This window comes from Xenopus laevis, chromosome 5L, assembly GCF_017654675.1.
Source record: "Xenopus laevis strain J_2021 chromosome 5L, Xenopus_laevis_v10.1, whole genome shotgun sequence".
NCBI lineage: Eukaryota > Metazoa > Chordata > Amphibia > Anura > Pipidae > Xenopus > Xenopus laevis.
The window spans coordinates 33,970,970-33,992,419 of NC_054379.1; the positions used below are offsets into that span (position 1 = coordinate 33,970,970).

At 37.2% G+C, this 21,450-nt stretch overlaps 1 protein-coding gene across 6 annotated transcripts in view; it reads right to left on the reverse strand.

The window, feature by feature from the left end:
• The window catches only part of vrk2.L (VRK serine/threonine kinase 2 L homeolog), a 67,710-nt gene extending 47,764 nt beyond the window's left edge, over positions 1-19,946 (reverse strand). For 2 of the 6 annotated variants that reach the window (XM_018261644.2, XM_018261647.2), the window contains exons 1-5: positions 19,707-19,945; positions 13,733-13,873; positions 10,264-10,319; positions 4,357-4,426; positions 2,448-2,535 (exon numbers count right to left, since the gene is read on the reverse strand). In XM_018261644.2, coding sequence (XP_018117133.1) covers positions 2,448-2,535; positions 4,357-4,426; positions 10,264-10,319; positions 13,733-13,859 — 341 coding nt within the window. In that variant the 5' untranslated portion in view covers positions 13,860-13,873; positions 19,707-19,945. 6 annotated transcript variants of the gene reach the window in all.
• Between the last annotated feature and the right edge of the window lie 1,504 nt (positions 19,947-21,450).

The following is a 21,450-nucleotide window of genomic DNA, read 5'->3' on the forward strand; positions in this document are numbered from 1 at the left end:
TTGACGCCCTTGTCCAAGCTGACGCTTGCGTTAAAATTAATGGGCGTCCGAATAGTGTTAACGTGCGTCGATTTTGACGTAAGCGACTTTTCAGAGAGACTCTCTCGGCCGCGGCAAAACTTTTCGTCGCAAATTCGCGCAAGGCGAAATTATTTGCCCATCACTAATAAATACGCCTTTAAAAATCCCATAGAAATGAATGGAGAGAGGCGGTATTTCACTCTGCGGACTGTGGAGATCTCTGCACGCTTTGATAAATCTACCCCTATATGTTTTTTTGTAACAAAGACAATTATATGTTAAAATATGTTTCTCTTTATCTAAAAGAAGAAAACCAACCTGTCGAAGCATGAAATTTAATAAAGTGGTGGAAAGCTTTTTTGTTCCGAAAAAATAGGCATGACGAAAATATTGTATTAAATATTATTTTAAAAATGTTTGATTTAACAAGTAATGAACGGATAGTTAAAAGGCGGCCTGCTGGGTTAAGATCAGAGGCTGGCCAGGTAGTTATCAAAAAGGTGATAGCTTTGCTTTAATCTTTTATTTTATTTATGCTGAAATTCTAATTCTAATAGTGCAGCGGCCTACCCTCAGTTATTTTCACATACATAGTTATGTTTAATAGGTATATCCTACCTTGCCCTTTTGAATTGCTTTCTATTTTTTTTTTTTTTTTATTATTATTTTTGGCCATGTTTCTAAGATTTAAGTTATTACAGAATAACAGCTAGGTAAAACAGATGCAGACTCAATTCCAGTTACAATTTGCTACATTAGTTGATACATTGGCAGCAGCAAACAATGTATCAGCTGTAAAATATGACTTTAATAAAGGACAGGGACAATGTACTGTAGGGCTGAACTTACAGAGATATTACTGAAAAACATCAAAAGGTAAAAAAAATAAAACTTTAAACTTCAATCTTAGAAAAAAACCTAAAAAAAAAACCAGAATCAACTGATATGCTATAATTTCTGACGTACAGAATCAACTGATATGCTATAATTTCTGACGTACTGTTTTAAGACGGAAAAAGAACAACCCATTTAAGAAAGCTGACAATATGTTTTGCAGGGTTTATAGAAGAGGAAGGCGAAAAAATAATTATTTAAAAATAAATTTCAGAAAAACATAAAAAGTAGAAAACAACTGAAAAAACCCCATTATGGGCCAGATTCAATTTGATGAGAAAAGCTTATCATCCTAATTCAATGGCAGATTTCCCTACAGAGCCAGATGCAATTCAATTAGAAAAAAAAAATCACTGTTTATCACATGAAAACTTTATTGAAGTCTATGGGAAAAAAACTAATTGAATCCTGCCCATAAGTGTCCATGCAAAACCATAAAACAAGGTTTTCTTGTGGAATTAATTGAAAATGGTAATTTTAATTTGTATTAAGCTTTAAAATGCAAGGGTAGAATGCAGAAAGTAAGTGGTATAAGGAATGCAGAAGGCATAAACAAGTTCTGAGCAAACGATGCATGTGATTTTTCTTAATACAGGTATGGGACCTGTTATACAGAATACATGGGGCCTGTGGTTTTCCGGATAACAGACCTTTCTGTAATTTAGTTCTTCATACCGTTAAGTCTAATAGAAAATCAAGCATTAAATAAACCCAATAGGCTGGTTTTGCTTCCAATAAGGTTTAATTATATATAGTTTGGATCACGTAAAAAGTTACTGTTTTATTATTTGCAGAGAAAAAGGAAATCATTTTTAAAATTTTAGATTATGTGGATAAAATGGAGTCTATGAGAGATGGCCTTTCTGTAATTCAGAGCTTTTTGGATAAAGGGTTTCCGGATAACGGATCCCATACCTGTATGTCGTTCATCTAACCTAAGTTAAAGGGGTGGGTCACCTATAAAGTAACTTTTTAGTATGTTATAGAATGACCAGTTCTAACCAACTTTTCAATTGGTTTTCATGATTAAAGGGATACTGTCATGGGAAAAAAAAAATTTCTCAAAATTAATCAGTTAATAGTGCTGATCCAGCAGAATTCTGCACTGAAATCCATTTTTTAAAAGAGAAATGGATTTCAGTGCAGAATTCTGCTGGAGTAGCAGCACTATTAACTGATGCGTTTTGAAAAAAACATGTTTTCCGATGACAGGATCCCTTTAATTTTTGTATAGTTTTATAGTTATTTGCCTTTTTCTTCTGACTCAGATTTCAAATGGGCGTCGCTGACCCTTTTTAAAGAACATATGCTCTGTAAGGCTACAAATGTGTTTGTTATTGCTCATTTTTATTACTCAACTTTCTATTCAGACCTCTCCTATTTATATATTCCACTATTTTTTTATTTCGTACAGATAACCTAAAACGTTAACGCTTGAGATGTGAACCAATCCTCCAAATGGGCCACATGGCCATAATTCCCACATCTTTTCTCTATGGACAAATCTGTGACTTGTTTGTGAATATTCTTACCTTTGAGAATTGAATGTAGTTTCTCCGGATCCCCAGTACTTGGGTATGCCCAAATAATCTAGTTTCTTATGGGCTTTCCATTTTGTAACTGGGAAACAAAATGAAACAGGATAATAATTGAATAACTAAACAATCCTAATGGGTTTTTCATCACTAAATCATTACAAAGTACCGAATATAATTTTACAAAGTGGAATTAATATCAAAGCACTGTTAAGAATCAACCTTCCAAAATGAATGACATTAGCTATAGTTATTTGTATGAACTGCAAGTATGAACCTATAGTATGTAGTGTATTCTGTCAGACCTGTTATTTTATAGTCATAGGTTATACCTCCTAATGGTTTTGCTGGAATGTACAATGTTTTCCATGCCATAAATGGTGGGGATTACAGAAGGGAACTGTGAAATATGTCAGACCAAGGACAATGGTAGCCTAGAGCAGTGATCCCCAATCAGTAGCTCGTGAGCAACATGTTTCTCTCCAACCCCTTGGATGTTGCTCTCATTGTCCTCAAAGCAGGTGCTTATTTTTGAATTCTAGGCTTGGAAGCAAGTTTTAATTGCATAAAAACTAAGGGGCAGATTTATCAAAGGTCGAAGTGAAGGTTCGAAGTTAATTTTTGGGTACTTCGACCATCGAATAGTCCAACTTCGATCCGAAGTTGAAAAAAACTTTGAAATTCGAAGGTCGAATTTTTTTAAGTACGGTCTCTTTAAAACTTCGACTTCGACCATTCGCCACCTAAAAGCTGCCAAAGTGCTGTTTTAGCCTATGGGAGACCTCCTAGAACCTGTACGGAGGCAATTGGGGGAGTTTGGGAGATCGAAGGTCGAAGTTAAAAAAAACTTCGATCGAAGTACGATCGTACGATTCGAAGTAGGCCAAATTCGGCCCGCTTCGACCCCAAAAGACTTCAACCTCAATTCGATTGGTCTTTTTAAATTCAAAAGTTTTTTTAACTTCGAACTTTGACCTTTGATAAATCTGCCCCTAAGAATAGTGCCAAGTAGAGACTCCTGTAGGCTGGTAGTCCACATAGGGGCTACCAAATAACCAATTTAAGCCCTTATTTGGCACCCAAACTACTTTTTTTTGTGTTGCTCCCCAACTATTTTTAGATTTCAATCTGGCTTACGGGGAAAAAAAGGTTGGGGACCCCTGGCCTAGATGATATGGGTTTTTTTGGTACCACTCGTTATGTCTAAATATAATTATATAACATATACCGTATATACACAGTATATATTGGGGTATATTTATTAAATATATATATATATATATATATATATAGATATATATATATATATATATATATATATATATATATATATATATAAAGATAAAAAAGACCAGCAACACCAGGTTTTTTTGCAAGTAGAAAAACCTGGTGTTGCTGGTCTTTTTTATCTTTATATACTGGTCTTACCGAGCACCCAGGCAAAGGACTTGGAACGGAGTGCTGTCCGCTACTATAAGATATAGATATATATATATATATATATATATATATATATATATATATATATATATATATATATATATATATATATATATATATATATATATATATATATATTGGGAGTTCAGATACTGTTTATGCAACTTTTTTTTTTTAACACACCCAGCTGAAGGAGCTAATCAAAAAGGTGAAGGGGCTAATCAAAAAGGTTGGAATTTTTTTTCAATATAAATTGATTGATTAATTTGGAAAATATTTCTTCTCCAAAATTTTAAATACAGGCTATTTACCTATATTCATGTAAACCATAAAAACATTTATAACCATAGAAAACTTTGTACACGAAAACCCAATCCAGCAATACATGCCCATACATTGCAAGAATAACAGGACATATACTGTCAATTTATAACACATTTGTAAAGATTTCATAAACCACACTCACTATTGTCTGGCTTTGCTGCTCTTTGGTAAAATTTCAACTCACAAAACAAAGGTCCGTTTTGATGGTACTCCTGAAAACATGTTGGTAAAAAATATCAATATAGAAGTGTGTTTATTACAAAAGTAATTCAATGCAATACTAACAGGGATTATAATGTAGTACTAGTATGCCATAATGCAGAAAAAAATTTGTGCTTTGCTTAACTTAGCAGTAACGCCAATATTCTCGATAGGATCTTTTTGAGTCAAACTGGTTAATTTCAGTGACTTTTCAAGAAATAACCTTACATTAAGATGGGTATGCCATAACCATGCTGGTCTGCTAACTACTTCCATTTCTTACTTTTCTGGTTAGTTATTATCTTAAAGGGAATGTCAACCCAAAAACTAATGTTTTGTCTAATACAAGAAAACCTAATTCTAAGCAATTTTGCAATATGAATTCATTACACATTTTCTATGGTGTTTAAGTTATTTGTATATGTATTACTATTGAAAGCAGTGTCTGTCCCTTTCTATTCTCTGTCTACACTGATGACTCAGACTGTTGATACAATGTAAGACAAGGCAGCTGTCTGTGCTGGGGAACTAAGACTTTTGCATCGTTGTTTAAAAAGTAACAAGCAGGAGTTAAGCAAATGCTGCTATTAATAGCAAATAGTTTTTACAGATAACTTTAAAGCATTGACATTTTTTAATAAATGTATATTTTAAAGTTGCTTAGAAGTATGTATTCTTTTATAAGGCAAATTTTTACTTTGGGGTTGCCTTGCCCTTTAAAGTCATATTTTTCATGTCTGCAGCCATTTTTTAACGAGAATTAAAGCAGCCACAATTCCTTACAGCTTTTATGATCTAATTGTTTGCCCAGTGGGACAGCCAATCGGCACAAATCTGGCTTTCCAATCTGGCTTTTCCAAATCTGTTCAAACTGCACCTCATTTAAATGATTAGCCTGTTTGACTATAGCTAGATTTAATTTTGCATATTTTAGAAATGTCTGGAAAACACCGACAGTCGAAAATGAGGTAGCTAGAAGCTACTGTTAGTGATGGGTGAATTTCGTGAAACGGCGAAAAATTCGCGAAAAATCTTGAATCGAAAAATCGTGCAATTCGAATGTTTCCACGGAAAAAACGGAAAATCGGAAATTGACGCCGGCGGATTTTCACCTGCAAAATTTCACGGGAAATTTGCGAATTTATTCGCCACCGGCGGAAATTCGCCGCAAATTTGTGCCAGGCGAATTTATTCACCCATCACTAGCTACTGTATATCATTTCATATGAAGTTCCATATGGCAAGTTTTTCATTTATGTATTCTTTATAAAGGTAGTATCTTATACGTGCAAATAATTTATCAAGTTTAAGAGCAATACTACACAGATTTATAATAATCAGTTACTTAAAAGTGGTTGTTCATCTTTGAGTTAACTTTTAGTATGATGTAGATAATGGTGTGATAATTCCGAGACAATTTGCAGTTGGTTTTCATTTTTTATTATTTGTGGTTTTTGAGTTATTAAGCTTTTTATTAAGTTCTCCAAATATCAGTTTCAGCAATCTGGTTGCTAGGACCCAAAGTACACTAGCAACCAAACATTGATTTGAATGAGAGAATGGGATATGAATAGGAAAGGCCTGAATAGAAAGAGGAGTAATAAAAAGTAGCACAAACAATACATTTGTAGCCTTACAGAACATTTATTTTTAGGTGGGGTCAGTGACCCCCAACTGAAAGCTGGAAAGGGTTAGAAGATGAAGGCAAATCATTAATAAACTATAGAACATAAATAATAAAGACCAATTGAAAAGTTGCTTAGACTTGGCCATTCTATAACAAGTTAACTTAAAGGTGAACCACCCCTTTAATTACAAATTACATTGCCAGTGTTGTAAGGTTTGTTTTATCATACAGTGGTGCCCAAACTGTGGGGTTTCTCCTAGGGGCCCAAAGCAGTGGAAAGATAGTGACAGTCTGAGAAACAGATATCAGAGATCACCCATTTCCATGACAAAAAGCACCTCCCTCTCCCCCACTACGCTGATGCAGAGTAAATCAGGAACAGGGCAGCATGGCTGTTGTGCAAGCTTTCATAGCATTAATCATACTGGCAGTCAATACGATTAAAGGGATACTGTCATGCCTTTTCATAAACGCATCAGTTAATAGTGCTGCTTTAGTAGAATTCTGCATTGGAATCTGTTTTTCAAAAGAGCAAACAGATTTTTCAATATTTGTTTTTGAAATCTGACATGTGGCTAGACATATTGTCAGTTTCCCAGGAGCCCCCAGTCATGTGACTTGTGCTCTGAAAAACTTCAGTCACTTTTTACTGCTGTACTGCAAGTTGGAGTGATATCACCATTCTCCCATCCTCCCCCATCAGCCGAACAATGGGATGGTAACAAGATAGCAGCACCCTAAAGCTGGCCATAGTTGCAAAGATCCGATCGTTCGAATCCTGGAACAATCAGACTTCCCCATCTCCCGACCTGCCACTAACCTTTCCGATTAAATAAAATAGTAGAAGAACAGATCAGCCGATGTTCTGCCCCTGACAGCAATCGTACGAAAGTTATGTCCGACAAAAGCTAGTGACAGTCTCCCACTGAAAATCGTCAGATCGGCAATACATGCAGAGATATTATCGGTAGCTGACAGAAATTTTCTAACCTGTCCGATCGTCCAAATGACCTATCTCTGGCAGAAGAAAAATGGCGGGACTCTCCATACACGGTCCGAAAAGGATCCAAAGAGGATCCAAAGATACTGAACATGGCACCCGTGAGTCTGTGTGACTTTCTGGGACACTTTTTTTTAAAGGAAAACTATACCCTCAAAATGAATACTTGAGCAACAGATAATGTATATCAAATTAAGTGGTACATTAAAGAATCTTATCAAACTGGAATATATATTTAAGTAAATATTGCACTTTTACATCTCTTGCCTTGAACCCCCATTTTGTGATGGTCTGTGTGCTGCCTCAGAGATCACCTGACCAGAAATACTACAGCTCTAACTGTAAGAGGAAGAAGTGTGGAAGCATAAGACAGAACTCTGTCTGTTAATTGGCTCATGTGACTAACAAGTCTGGTTTGCTTGGTATGTTATTGTGCATGGTTAATCATACGATCCCAGGGGACGGCCCTTATTTTTTTAAAATGACAATTTTCTATTTTTTCTATTCTATGATTACCCAATGGCACATACTAGTAAAAAAGTATATTGTTATGAAAAATGAATGCAATATCTTTTTATAGAGACATACATTGTGTGAGGGTTATAGTTTTCCTTTAAATAGTGGGCTATGCAGGAAGGGGGGGCAATGGGGGCTATTAGATGGGGAGTCTCTTAGGGGGGTTTAGTTTACCATGAATGCATGATGACATTGGAGGTATATGCAGTAGTTCACTGTTTAACCCAAAGATTAGGTAAACCTTTTGTTTTTTAACTTGCTAATATTATAATAAAAAGCAATCTTTATTATTCAGTGTTAATTGCATAAATGTTTCCTTCTAAAGATGTAAAGAAGAGATAAAATTACTTAAACGTAATATATTTAAATGCATCTTACACAATCATGTGTTTTGGGGTTTTTTTCATTATAGTTGAAAAGGAAACATTTCCTAATGATGTCCTAATGAGTGAAATATATTTTTGTCAGGCGGATAATGTACTGTATGCCTTTGAATAAATCAAGGGTATTGAAATCAGGCATTTTCTTTTCAAAAAGGCTTACTTAATGGGAGACAAAGCTTCTTCAGAATGTATTTAATTATTAGTGCTCATTTACAGTTAACTTTTACCATTTAGTACTCTTCTCTTATCCTTATTACCCCCAACTTTTTCAGAGTAGGCTCCAATCTTCTGTAGCAATGACCAATGAAAATAGAGTTGGCAAGTCTACTGTAAGCACTCCTATTTGTTATCTATCTGTTGGCTGCCTTTCCAGGCATGCAATCACATTCTGTCACATATTGGTGTAATGAAGGTAAAACAAAGGGCATTTTTACTACAAATTGTGCAAACCTACAAAAAAAAACAGATAAATTAAGCCAGAAGAGGACAAACCCATGTGGTGAACATTTTTACTCTCTCTTCTATTCAACAAACAGGTCACCACATGTATGAGTTCCGTTTTCCTTAAACCATACCTCCCAACTGTCCCGTTTTAAGCGGGACAATCCCGCTTTTGACTGCTCAACCCGCTGTCACGGATTTATACTGATAAGTCCCAAGTTTCTCTTTGATCTGCTGCACTGAACAGCCAGAAACAGATACAAAGTTTCTAACTTAATTGGGTCTTGGCAGACAGCCCAGAATAAATACTTTTGTAACAGTTTGAGAAGATAAGAATGAAGACTCACAGCTTAAAGGGCAATTCACCTTCATTTGCAAAACTGTAATTACATATAAAAACCACAGAAATGTGTTCAAACTTTCATAACCTGCCAAATTATGTAAAATGAACATGGTAATTAGGGGGTGTGACCACAAAAATGGGCGTGTTAAAAAAATGTCGCACGTTCTGTTTCCTAAATATTGGGAGGTATGTTTATACCCGTTATCCAGAAATATCAGAATTAAGAAAGTCTCCCTTAGACTCCATTTATCCAAATAATCCAGATAGAATAATTTCCTTTTTCTCTATAATAATAAAACAGTACATTGTACTTGATCCAAACTAAGATATAATTAATTTTTATTATTGGGTTTATTTAATTATTACATGATTTTCTAGTAAACTTAAGGCATGCAGATCCAAATTATAGAAAGATGTTATCTGGAAAACCCCAGGTCCTGAGCATTCTGTATAACAGGTCCCATACCTGTACTGCCATTATCACACAAGCTACTTTTTCCTAAAAACAGCAGTAGAAAAATACAAATAGCATTAGGTACAGGCACATACACCTGATATGAAACAAAACAACCAAAAACAATGGAAATGATGGAACCACAAAGTGTTCCTTAATTTTTCAGTTTCAATATGCATCGTCTGATTCATCCATAGAATTCCTGCTGTGCAAATAGCAGCTTTAAATGCTTGCAGGTGCTCTGCTGTTTTACTTTCACAAACATGGCACAGTAGGAAGGAGTAGAGGATGATAATTTTGGGGAGTAATTCACTTTTTAATGCTTTGCTAGCCTCCGAGAAATATATTTGTTAAATTCATATTAAGATGGGAGGAATATTTTTATTTTACCGTGGATACCATGCCAGTGTAAAGCTTGCCTACTCATATTGGCCCCTGTTTACAGCAGAGACTGAGTACCGTATATACTCGAGTATAAGCAGAGTTTTTCAGCCCCCAAAATATGCTGAAAAACTCTACCTCGGCTTATACTCGGGTCAAGCGCAAAAACGGTCGCCGGCGTCTAAGAATAGTCGCCGGCGTCCAAGAATAGTCGCCGGCGTCCAAGAATAGTCTCCAAGAATATTAGCCGGCGTCCAAGAATGGTCGCCGGCATCCAAAAACGAGACGCCAGCACCTCCAATGGGCGCAAGAACCCTCAATTTTTTGTTTGAAACTTACCAGAAGCTGCTGCATTTCTCACCCTAGGCTTATACTCGAGTCAATAAGCTTTCCCAGTTTTTGGAGGTAAAATTAGGTACCTCGGCTTATACTCGGGACGGCTTATACTCGAGTATATACGGTATGCTAAAAAGAATATTACCCATATTTTTTTTGAAGTGATAATTTACAAAATACTGGAAACTGGGTGTTACCAAAAGATGCATTTTTTTTTATTTCTTGTATCTGGTATTTGATTCAATTATTGCAGGAAACTCACTATGACACTTGCACTATGTGCTTACTGCAACAAATCAAAAGCAAATGCATTTACTTATTACAGATTTCTGATGCACAAATGAGATTTAGAAAAATAGCTCATTACCACTTTTATTACATGGACTGCATCATCGCCCACTGGTGTATCACACTGTGGAGAAGCTGTTGGAGAAGGAAAGAATTTAACTTTAATCTTCAAGCAATATCAGAATAGGTTCCAGCATATGGTAATGTGAGAATCATCAACCAATATTTAGGGGGTGCAGGGGAGTTGGATTTATAGGTTTGCAAGAATATTGTTAGAAAGTAATGATTTAGACTAGAGTGCTCATTTACAGCCACAAGAGCAGTTACATTTGTGCAATTTATCCCAAACTCCATTGGAGGAGTTGTTCAACTTTAAATTAACTTTTAGTATGATGAAAAGAGTGATAGTCTGAGACAATTTGCAATTGGTTTTCATGTTTTATTATTTGTGTTTTTTTGGCTTCATATTCGGCAGCTCTCCAATTTGCAATGTTTAGCAGTCTGGTTGCTAGAATCCAAATTTCCCTAGTAACCATGCACTGATTTTAATAAGAGACTAGAATAAGAATATGAGAGGGCCTGAATAGAAAGAGTTATAATTAAATACAAACGAAAAACAAAATACAAACACATTTGTAGCCTTACAGAGCATTTGTGTTTAGATGGGTCAGTGCCTCCCCTTTTAAAAAATACAAAGAGTCAGAAAAAGGCAGCAAATAATTAAAAAAACAAATGAAGACCAATTGAAAAGTTGCTTATATTTGGCCATTCTATAACATACTAAAATCTATCCCCTTTAAAGGTGCCTGCATCGAAATGTACTCCTTGAACCTCCGTATAGTTGTGCTTACAGCCTCTGACTTCCAAATCGAGTGCTGCTGTTTGTATTAATGCAGAGGAACCCTGGAGCTACTGCCAACTCCAGACCAGGCGGTACCTCCAGGTTTCCCTCAGCACCCGGCTTCAACCGATGCAGCGCACTTGCATCTACAGAAAAAAGTGCACACATCACTTGCACACCGAAAACTGGAAATTATGCCAACTATCAATTAGTCAAGTGATGAAGTGCAAGGGCAAATGCACTATTTTTGATCAGCTGCAATTGCGTCAGACACAACATCCCTAGTGATCGCAAAATACTGGAATTCTGTGGGAAAATGCAGCATTATGTGAAAAATACATGTTCTTGAAATTGCACTTTGCTAACTGCAAATGTGAATGTAAATAAGCCCTTACGCCTTTTGCTTGCTGCTGCGCTCAGGTGGAGAACAGAGGAAGTTCCCTCTGGGTTTACTCTGGGAATGAAAAGCACCACATTTGATGAGCATGGAGTAGAGACAAGGAACGTTCTGGTACAGAAGTCAGTCTGTTAGCACTCTGTGTTAATTCAATAGGTAGCATGTCATTCAGTAATATAGGGAGTAATAATAGGTGGAGACAGTTGCTTTGCCTGAGGTACTCCATCTGTAGGCCGCAGCAAAATGCTGTGTGAAAGTGATTTAAAGTAATGAAAATATCATGTAGTGTTGCCCTGCACTGGTAAAACTGATGTGTTTGCTTCAGAAACACTACTATAGTTCATATACTTTAAACTAGCAATGGCAGAAATTGAAAAAAGTCTATATGGCACAGGTTAAATAGTGTATAACAGATAACATTATGTTCTACAGAGCTTATCTGCTGTGTAACCTGAGCCTTTTCTCCTTTGAATGGCTGCCCCCATTGCTACACAGCAGTTTTTTAATTTAAAGTAGTGTATCTTAGAGTCCTGAGCGGAACCAATTTCGAAGGCCCGGACCTAACCCGAACCCCCAGCCCACGACCCTAATTGCAACCCGCACATTTAACCACTTTGATCCGCTACCCGACCCGGACCCGCAACTGCCTTATCCGCAACCCGCTGACCACCAAGCAGGAAGTGATGTTGTTACAAACCGGAAGTGACTTCATTAAAAGTGGACAGCAACAAGTTTTGTAAAAATTTTAAAGGACTAAAATATAGACAATATAACATAAGAAATTTAGATGAGGCCCCCAACCCGACCCACGACCAGCAAATATACCCGCACCTGAAAATCCCACCCTCATTCCGCATTGTACCTGCTTTTTTTGCTCGACCCGCTGCAGGACTCTAGTGAATCTGAAGCAAACACAGCAGTTTTAGCAGTGCAGGGCAACACTTTAAATCACTTTCATTTTTTGATGTTAAAGTTCCTTTAAGCATGATGAGAAGTGAGCTGCACGTGAAACTGAGGCCCCTATGTGCAAACCAACTAATAAGCACAGTGTTGGCAATTATAACTGCCAAACCCATGTATGTAACTGCATAGGGGAATGCAAAGTCATACAGCAAAGGGACAGATTGTAAACTTAAATATTATTTATCCTTGCCCATAACTGCAGTATAAGCAGCCTCAGCGCCATACCATTACTCCTTATATGTAGCAAAAGTTATCAGTTCTATGACATGATTCGCTTGAAAAGGATCTAAACAGTCAAATTACTAGTATCCCAAAAAATACAAAAAAAACAGAAGATGGATGTAAACAGATGTAAATCAGAGAGGCACTCTGATTACTTAACCATCAATTTCTTTTTTGGGTTTAGATGTCTAAACCCAAATGAAAACGAGTGAGATTGCTCCTCCGAGCAACGCTGCAATTTTTATTAATTTTCTGCATTGTTGTTTAACCCCTAGGTGATTGACACACCAGCTCTGAAAAGGAGCTGCTCATTGAAGGTCTGGTATATGAAGCCAGAAACCAACAGAAATGTAATGGCATGTCCACTCAAAAACAAATGAAAATACAATTGTGAGCACCTTTTCTCTATTCCTTCATTAGAAAAAAATGTTTTGGAAAAAAATGTTTGCAAATGCAAATAAACAAAGTAAATGAGGAGGAGAGCATTACAAAAATGGAGCCGTGAGTGCACACGGGCAATCTGCCTTCTGGTGCGTCCGCTGGATCTGCTCTGGCCGCGGCAAACAGCAATCCAAAATAGTGAAGGTAGCGGACTCCACCAAGTGATATCGAAGTGCGAACCAAAGTATTTAAAATAAATCCATCTTTATTGAACAATTTTAAAATTCGCGGGCAGGGGAATTTTAAAATTGTTCAATAAAGATGGATTTGTTTTAAATACTTTGGTTCGCATTTTGATATCACTTGGTGGAGTCTGCTACCTTGACTTTTTTAAATCAACAAAGTAGTATTGGTCTGTCCTTTCTATTCCCTGCACTGCTGATTCTGGTTCTTGAAACAATGTAGCAAAAGTCAGCAGATGAACAGTCGTAGAGAACAGACCTCTGCTGCATTGCTTCAGGAGTCTGAACCATAGAAGAGAACTTTTTTTTTCATATGTGATGTGATACCATATGTGATGCAAGTCAGAAAGGAAAATTATTTCACCTCACCAACAGTTTATTTCAGTGTAAAAACCATTTTACTCATTAACCATCATGCATGTACAGTCATATCCAAATTAAAAAATGTGCTAAGTTGTTTAATTTTAAAAGCTTGTGAGCTATCAAGAAAAAAAAAAGTTACCTAAATAGATGAGCCCAAAGCCGCCTTTGCCGATCATTTTACCCAACCTCCAAGATTTTTTGCTGGTGTCTGTAACTTTCCATCCTTCTGGAAGAGGAACAGGGAGTTTACTTCTCCTTGGGGGCATTTTCTCTTCAGACTCTATAAAGAGCAAACATGAAAAAAGCAACATGACTCATTCAGCTTGCAATAGCTTCCTCATTACTTTGCACTCTTGCCAGAAAAACTTGCAGCAACAATAATTAACTTGTAAAGGAAACTCCTAAGGTCCCAGTTGGGGAAACACTTCACATAACAATATTTTATATTATAATTAAAACACCATAGGTCAGTTTAATAAAAGAACAGGGTCGAGAAACAGCCTAGTGTGGGGCCAGCCTAAAAGAATGCGTATGCTCAGTTTAAAATAGAGGTGTTGGACTGAAGCAAAAGTGTGTCTGTCCCTCACGCTGTCAGAATGGCAACCAAGTGCTGGAACTTAAAGAAATCAATATGCAAGCAGTTTCTCATTAGAAGATCCATTGGTATATTCCGTTTACCCCCCCCCCCCAAAGAATATTGTGCCAACCCCAAGATTCTAGACAAATATATACCGGTATATACTTTATACCTTTATATATATATATATATATATATATATATATATATATATATATATATATATATATATATATATATATATACACATATATATATATATACATATATATATATATATACATATATATATATATATATATATATATATAGTGAAACCTCAATTTTACATCCCCTGATTTTACATTGTTGTTTTGTGGTCCCACCTATATATTATGCATAATACTTTTCCCTGATTTTACACCATTTTTTCTGGTCCCCTGAAGAACGTAAAATGGGGGTTCTACTATATACATAAAACAAAGGGGGTCCACACTCGAATGGTCATGTTTCTTAAATAACTTTATTCTATAAACTTCATTACTCCTGCTTGGTGAAATTTATGGAATAATGGTCTTTAACAAACATGGACATTGGCATGCACAGCACCTTTATTGCTTGTATTATGCCTTCTTTTTTCTTGGCACTCAGATAGAAGCGAGTGTGGCTTTCAGAATCTTTTTATACATATACAGGTATGGGACCTGAATGCTCTGGATCTGGGGGTTCCAGATAAGGGGTCTTTCTGTAATTTGGATCTCTTTACTTTAAAGGGATTCTGTCATGATTTTTATGATGTTGTTTTAATATCTAAATTACACTGTTTACACTGCAAACAATTCACTTCACCATGTAAAATTTCATTCCTGAACCAACAAGTGTTTTTTTTAGTTGTAATATTGGTGTGTAGGCAGTCGTCTCAGGTCATTTTGCCTGGTCATGTGCTTTCAGAAAGAGCCAGAACCAGAATGGAACTGCTTTCTGGCAAGCTGTTGTTTCTCCTACTCAATGTAACTGAATGTGCTGCAGTGTGATCCTGGATCCAGTTCTTAAAGGGGTTGTTCACCTTCCAAACACTTTTTTCAATTCAGTTGTTTTTAGATTGTTCCCCAGAAATAAAGACTTTTTTCAAATACTTTCCATTATTTATTTTTTAAGTTTTTTCCAAAATCTAAGTGTAAAGGTGAATGTTCGTGTCTCTGGTGTTTGAGTCTGGCAGCTCAGTAATTCAGGTGCAGACTCTGAACTGTTACAATTTTGCAACATTGAGTTGATCCATTTCTCAGCAGCATCTCTGGAGTATTAGCAACAATTGTATCAATTCTAACAGCTGCCTGTAATGAACCCCAGAGATTCTGCTCAGCAGGGACAAAGATAAGAAATGTATCAACTAAATGTATCCATTTAGAACAGTTTACAGGATCGGCGACCCCCCCTCCCAGAGCTGCTTCAGAAGGAGAGAAATGACAATTTACACTTTAATATTAGAAAAACCGTCACACATATAATAATAGAAAGTCATTGGAAAAAGTCGTTATTTCTGGTGATCTATCTGAAACCAACTAGTTGTTTGAAGGTGAACAACCCCTTTAAGTTCCCCATAGACGCGACGATTCTTATTGCAGAACGACCGATTTTAGGGAAGTCCGACCAATCCTTTGAAATTATCGTGCGGTTAGTGGGATTCGACCGATCGCACATTTTACGATTTTTCGGCCAACATCTGTCAGGAAATTGATCGGCCAGGTCAAAAAATCTTTGTCGGTCCCAGTGCAATCTATCTATGTTTGCAGGGCCAAGCAGGCAGCTCCCCTTTGTTTTCCTGCCAAATTGGTCTTTTTAGTTGATGGTAAATTTGTACGATCGTTCTGAGAAGATCGTGGTTTCACGATCAGGATCTGATCTTTTAAAAATCTTAACATCTATGGCCAGCTTTAGATCTACCAGGCAGCTGTTCTTATCTTATGTCAGGGAGCTGCTATCTGGTTACCATCCCAATGTTCTGTTGTTAGGCTGCTGGGGAGGGGGATGATATAACTCCAACTTGCAGTGCAGCAGTAAAGAGTGATTGAAGTTTATCAGATCACAAGTCAGATGACTGGGGGCAGCTGGGAAGCTGACAATATGTCTAGCCCCATGTCAGATTTCAAAATTAAATATAAAATTTTTTTTTCCCCATGACAGTATCCCTTAAAGTCTCCTAAAAAAATCTTTTAAACATTAAATAAACTTAAAAGGATAGTTTGCCTCCAATAAGGATTATTTATATCTTAGTTGGAATCAAGCACAAACTACTGTTCGGCTAAAATGTTATCCCCAACTAAAGGTGCGGGCTAATAGAGCCTGCATTCCAATTGGGGGATAACACATGCTAGTGAACCGGTGCGGGTAGCCTAGCGCTGGCGGGGGGCACTTTTTTTTTATAAAAACGATTGTTATCCCAACTGGAATGCAGGCTCTGTTAGCCCGCACCTTTGGTTGGTGCCCTTTAACACGTTTGTTTTTTAAAGTAGTTACATTTTGAGTAAGTCTAATTAATGTGATTGCTTTGTATCCTTTTTAATCAGCCACATAAACAAATGCATTGCCTAATCCAGTACCATATGTATTGTTTTGATTGTAGCTTTAGATAATACATATTCATGAAGTGTGAAGAACAAAGTGCAAGAAATGACATTTTTAAATATGAAGTATAATAACTGGGGGGGGCAAAATGTAAGTCCCAAAATAAAGAAGAAAGACGTGGAAGAAGGTTGTGAGAAATGTACTCGGGTATGAGGTAAGCAATCAGAATCACTCAGTGAACCCTCAGTGGTTTCAATTTCCTCTTTACATGAAACGACCAAACATTACAAATCTGTGATTATACAAATTAAGTGTATGTTATAAATATAAAGGTATGGGATCCATTATCTGGAAAGCTCCAAATTATAGAAAGGCCATCTCCCATAGACTCCATTTTATCCAAATAATCCAAATTTTTAAAAACGATTTCCTTTTTCTCTGTAAGAATAACGCAGTACTTGTACTTGATCCCAATTAATGAATCCTTATTGGAAGCAAAACCAGCCTATTGAGTTTATTTAATGTTTACATGATTTTCTAGCAGACTTAAAGGGATTCTGTCATAATTTTTGTGGTGGAGTTTTATTTCTAAATTACACTGTTTACACTGCAAACAATTCACTCTACTACGTAAAATATAATTAATGAACCAAGTGTATTTTTTTAGTTATAATATTGTGTTGTGTAGGTAGCCATATCAGGTCATTTTGCCTGGTCGTGTGCTTTTAGGATTGCCACCTTTTCAGGAAAAAAAACAGCATATATATTTATCTTTTTTCCCTATTAATAACATTAGAATCAACCATAATTTTTGCCGGCCAGGTGGCAACCGTATGTGCTGTCAGAAAGAGCCAGTGCTGCACTATGGAACTGCTTTCTGGCAGGCTATTGTTTCTCCTTATCAATGTAACTGAATGGGCTTGCAGTGGGACATGGGTTTTTACTATTTAGTGCTGTTCTTATATCTATCAGGGAGCTGTTATCTTGTGTTAGGGAGCTGCCATCTGGTTTGCTTCCCATTGTTCTGCTGATGGGCTGCTGGGGGGGGGACAGGAGGAGGGTTATATCACTCCAACTTGCAGTACAGCAGTAAAGAGTGACTGAAGTTTGTCAGCGCACAAGTCACGTGACTGGGGGCAGCTGGGAAACTGACAATATGTCTAGCCCCAATATGTCTGACTATGTCTGGTCAGATTTCATTATTAAATATAAAAAAATAAGTTTGCTCTTTTGAACTATGGATTTCAGTGCAGAAGTCTACTGGCGCGGCACTATTGACATGACAGTATATCTTTAAGTTATAAAGAACCAAATTACGGAAAAGATCCTTTATCCGGAAGCCCAGATACAGAGGATTCTGGATAACAGAAAGTCCCATACCTGTATGTCACATATATTAATTCCCACCCCTACAGACTGTCCTCATTACTCAATACTGGTTTGTACTGTATGTTTGGTTTGTAGTTAAAGGGGTGGTTCACCTTTAAGGCAACTTTTAGTATACAATGGCCAATTCTAAAAAACTTTTCAATTGGTCTTCATTATCTATTTTTTTATAGTCATAGTTATTTGCCTTTTTCTCCTGACTCTTTGCAGCTTTCAAATGGGCGTCGCTCACCCATCTAAAAAACAAATTCTCTGTAAGTCTACAAATGTATTGTTATTATTGCTACTTTTTTATTCCTCGTCTTTCTATTCAAGCCTCTCCTGTTCATATTCCAGTATCTTATTCACATCAGTGCATGGTTGCTAGGGCAATTTGGTCCATAGCTACCAGAATGCTTAAAATGCAAATTGAAGAGCTGCTAAATAAAAAGCTAAATAACTCAAAAACCAAAAATTAAAACCAATTACAAATTGTCTCAGAATATCACTCACTACATCATACGAAAAGTTCTCTCAAAGGTGAACAACCCTATAAGGAAATCCTGAAATGAGCACACACTCCTGCGGCACAACCAATAGGGATAAAAATTTCGATCTTTATTCCATGAATCAAAAACAAAAGTCCTAACGAGTAGGTAATCATCTCTAGAAACGCGTTAGGACTTTTATTTTTAATTTATGGAATAAAGATCGAATTTTTATCCGCATTGGTTGTGCCGCAGGAGTGCGTGCTCATTTCGGAATTTTCTTGCATCTCACTCCAAGCTGCGGGTTCAGGGCGCTGCACCCGGGCCACCCATCTTCATCGGTGAGTGCGAACAACTATATACATTGTTTCTGTAACAGTGCCAAGAAGGTTGACCCCCTTTAGAGGCGTTGAAATTCTGGTCACCGGCGTCAAATTTTGGTCGCACCGGCGTCAGTTTCGGACGCGCGGCGTCAAATTCTAACACGCTGCGTCAAATTCCAATGTGTTGCGTCAAATTCGGCGGCTGGGGGACCCTGCTATAAACAGCGCGTTCTGACGTAAGAACGCGCCGTTTATATAGTGAATAAAGTACCCCCTCTTGTAAAATATAAGGATATTATAAGTTACCGAAGGCCTCGTGTTTTTATACAGGTCATGGAACTCCGAGGTAAAGACTAATATCCTCATATTTTGCAACTGGGGGTACTTAATTTATTATAATACACAAGTTTCAGTGAGTCATGTGACAGAAATGACATCAGAACTCACCGTTTATAACTGATGACATCAGAACTCACCGTTTATAAGGATATAATTTACAAGATATTCATGGCTTTTGTGTATTATAAGGATATAATTTACAGTCTGGTCCCATAGGGAAATAACCAGGCTGTATATTATAATGAAATAATAATGATAGTGTAAATAAACCCTCCCCCAGTATTTCCCACTATTATCAGACCTAATATGGAGTCTCTCCTGTGTAACTGTTGCTGCACACACACGTTAGTACATTGCTGCCAATAAATCAAATAAACTCCTCAGAAAGAAGACATTTTACAGCTGGGCAATAGAATAAATCTATATTATATCATTACTGGATCCCACACACGACACATAACTGCACAATATACGTACTTCTCTGATCAGGTCCAGAACTCCTATTAGCCTCCTGTCCCCAGAGACTCTCCCTCTCTCACACACAGCGCTGGAATAGAAATAGGCTGCCTTTTTCCAATTTCACTATGAGGCAACAAACACGCATTCCTGTGGCTGTGCTGCCGCTCCGAATGAATTACTGCACATACTGCCGGAAAGTGAAACAGAAACAACTCTGTCACGTGACCACCAACTTCAAGACTGGACACAGTAAAAACCACGTTCCCTGCAAAGTAAGGAGGTACCATCCATGTCTTAATGCTGGGGGGAGAGAGAGGGAGTTTATTTCCCAATTGCCTTTCTGTTTTGGTTTCAAACTTGGCCCTAAGGCTGTATAAAACAGTTCAGTTTTAAAAGGGGAATATATTTTGCAGACAGTTGAACATTGGGCATAGATTACTCCCTATCATTTTCCCTCACTGAGAATTAAATGTTGTGTATTCCTATTCGTGAAAAGTCGGATTTCTGGATGAAATTATTTTATTAAAGCTTCAGTAAATGTTTTTTTAAAACTTTTCTAACGAATAAACTATTTCTTGGCGAAAAATGTTATACGAGAGAGGGTTTTTATATTTTATTTTATTAAGGTTTCCCAGGCTTGTGTAGTGTAATGTTTTTGCTGAAACATATACGTCCATTCAACTTTAACTTCCCACCGTATGCAAATTAGGCAACGCTAGCTTCGATTTGCTTGCCGCGGTAACGCTAGCGCAAATTCGCCCTGGACGCAACTTCGGATTTTACTTTTTCTCACACATGCCTGTTAAGTTGCAACTCCCTGCAACTCCCAGCAGAGCATGTGTATTATAGGACACTTCCTATCAGACCAGTGGTGTAACTAGGGTTTCCAGCTTTTCTGGAAAAAAATACCGGCCTTCCTATATATTTATATTTTTCCCCTATTAATAACATTGGGATCAACCATAATTTTTACTGGTCAGGTTGATAAAATACCAGCTAGGTGGCAACCCTAGGTGTAACTAGAAGTCGCTGGGCCCCCAGCAAAAAAAGTTCAGAGGGCCCTGGCGCACACAACAACCAGGCTCCCCCACTGGCTCACGACGAGGTGTTCAGGAGCGTACACAGAATTCAAAGATAGAAAGTGTGGAGGGGAGATATATTTGCATCAGACACCTCAACCTGAGCACCCCTGGTCCCCCAGCGACAGCAGGGTCTGCTGTCTATAGTTACGCCACTGCTACAGACATCTTCTCCCATGATTTTGCAGGGAATTACAAGAATTTGACCCACTCCCCCCAATCTCCCATTAGGTCATTTCCCCAGTTTTCCAGCACAGTGGTGCTCCTCTCTCGATTTTTCTATCCCCTCCATTTGCGTCCCTACACTGCAGATGACACTCTTCTGCCATCCATGTAGGGTTACCACCTGGCCGGTAAAAATGATGGTTGATCCCAATGTTATTAATAGGGGGAAAAGATAAATATATAGGAAGGCCGCTATTTTTTTCTAAAAAATGTGCCAACTATACCTCCATGTTGGAGCATGTGTCTGTTCTGATAGCAGACAAATGACGACACAAGGCAATTTTTTTTTTTTTTATTATATTAAACATTTTGACGGTATGACCATTTGTCAAGGGACATTCATAAATGACAGCTAAATGAATACCTTGCTGTGCCAGTCATTTGTTTGTTGTGAGTAATTTGAACCCGAGCAACCGGATTGCTTAAATTTGCAAATTGGAGAGCCTCACGAGGAAACT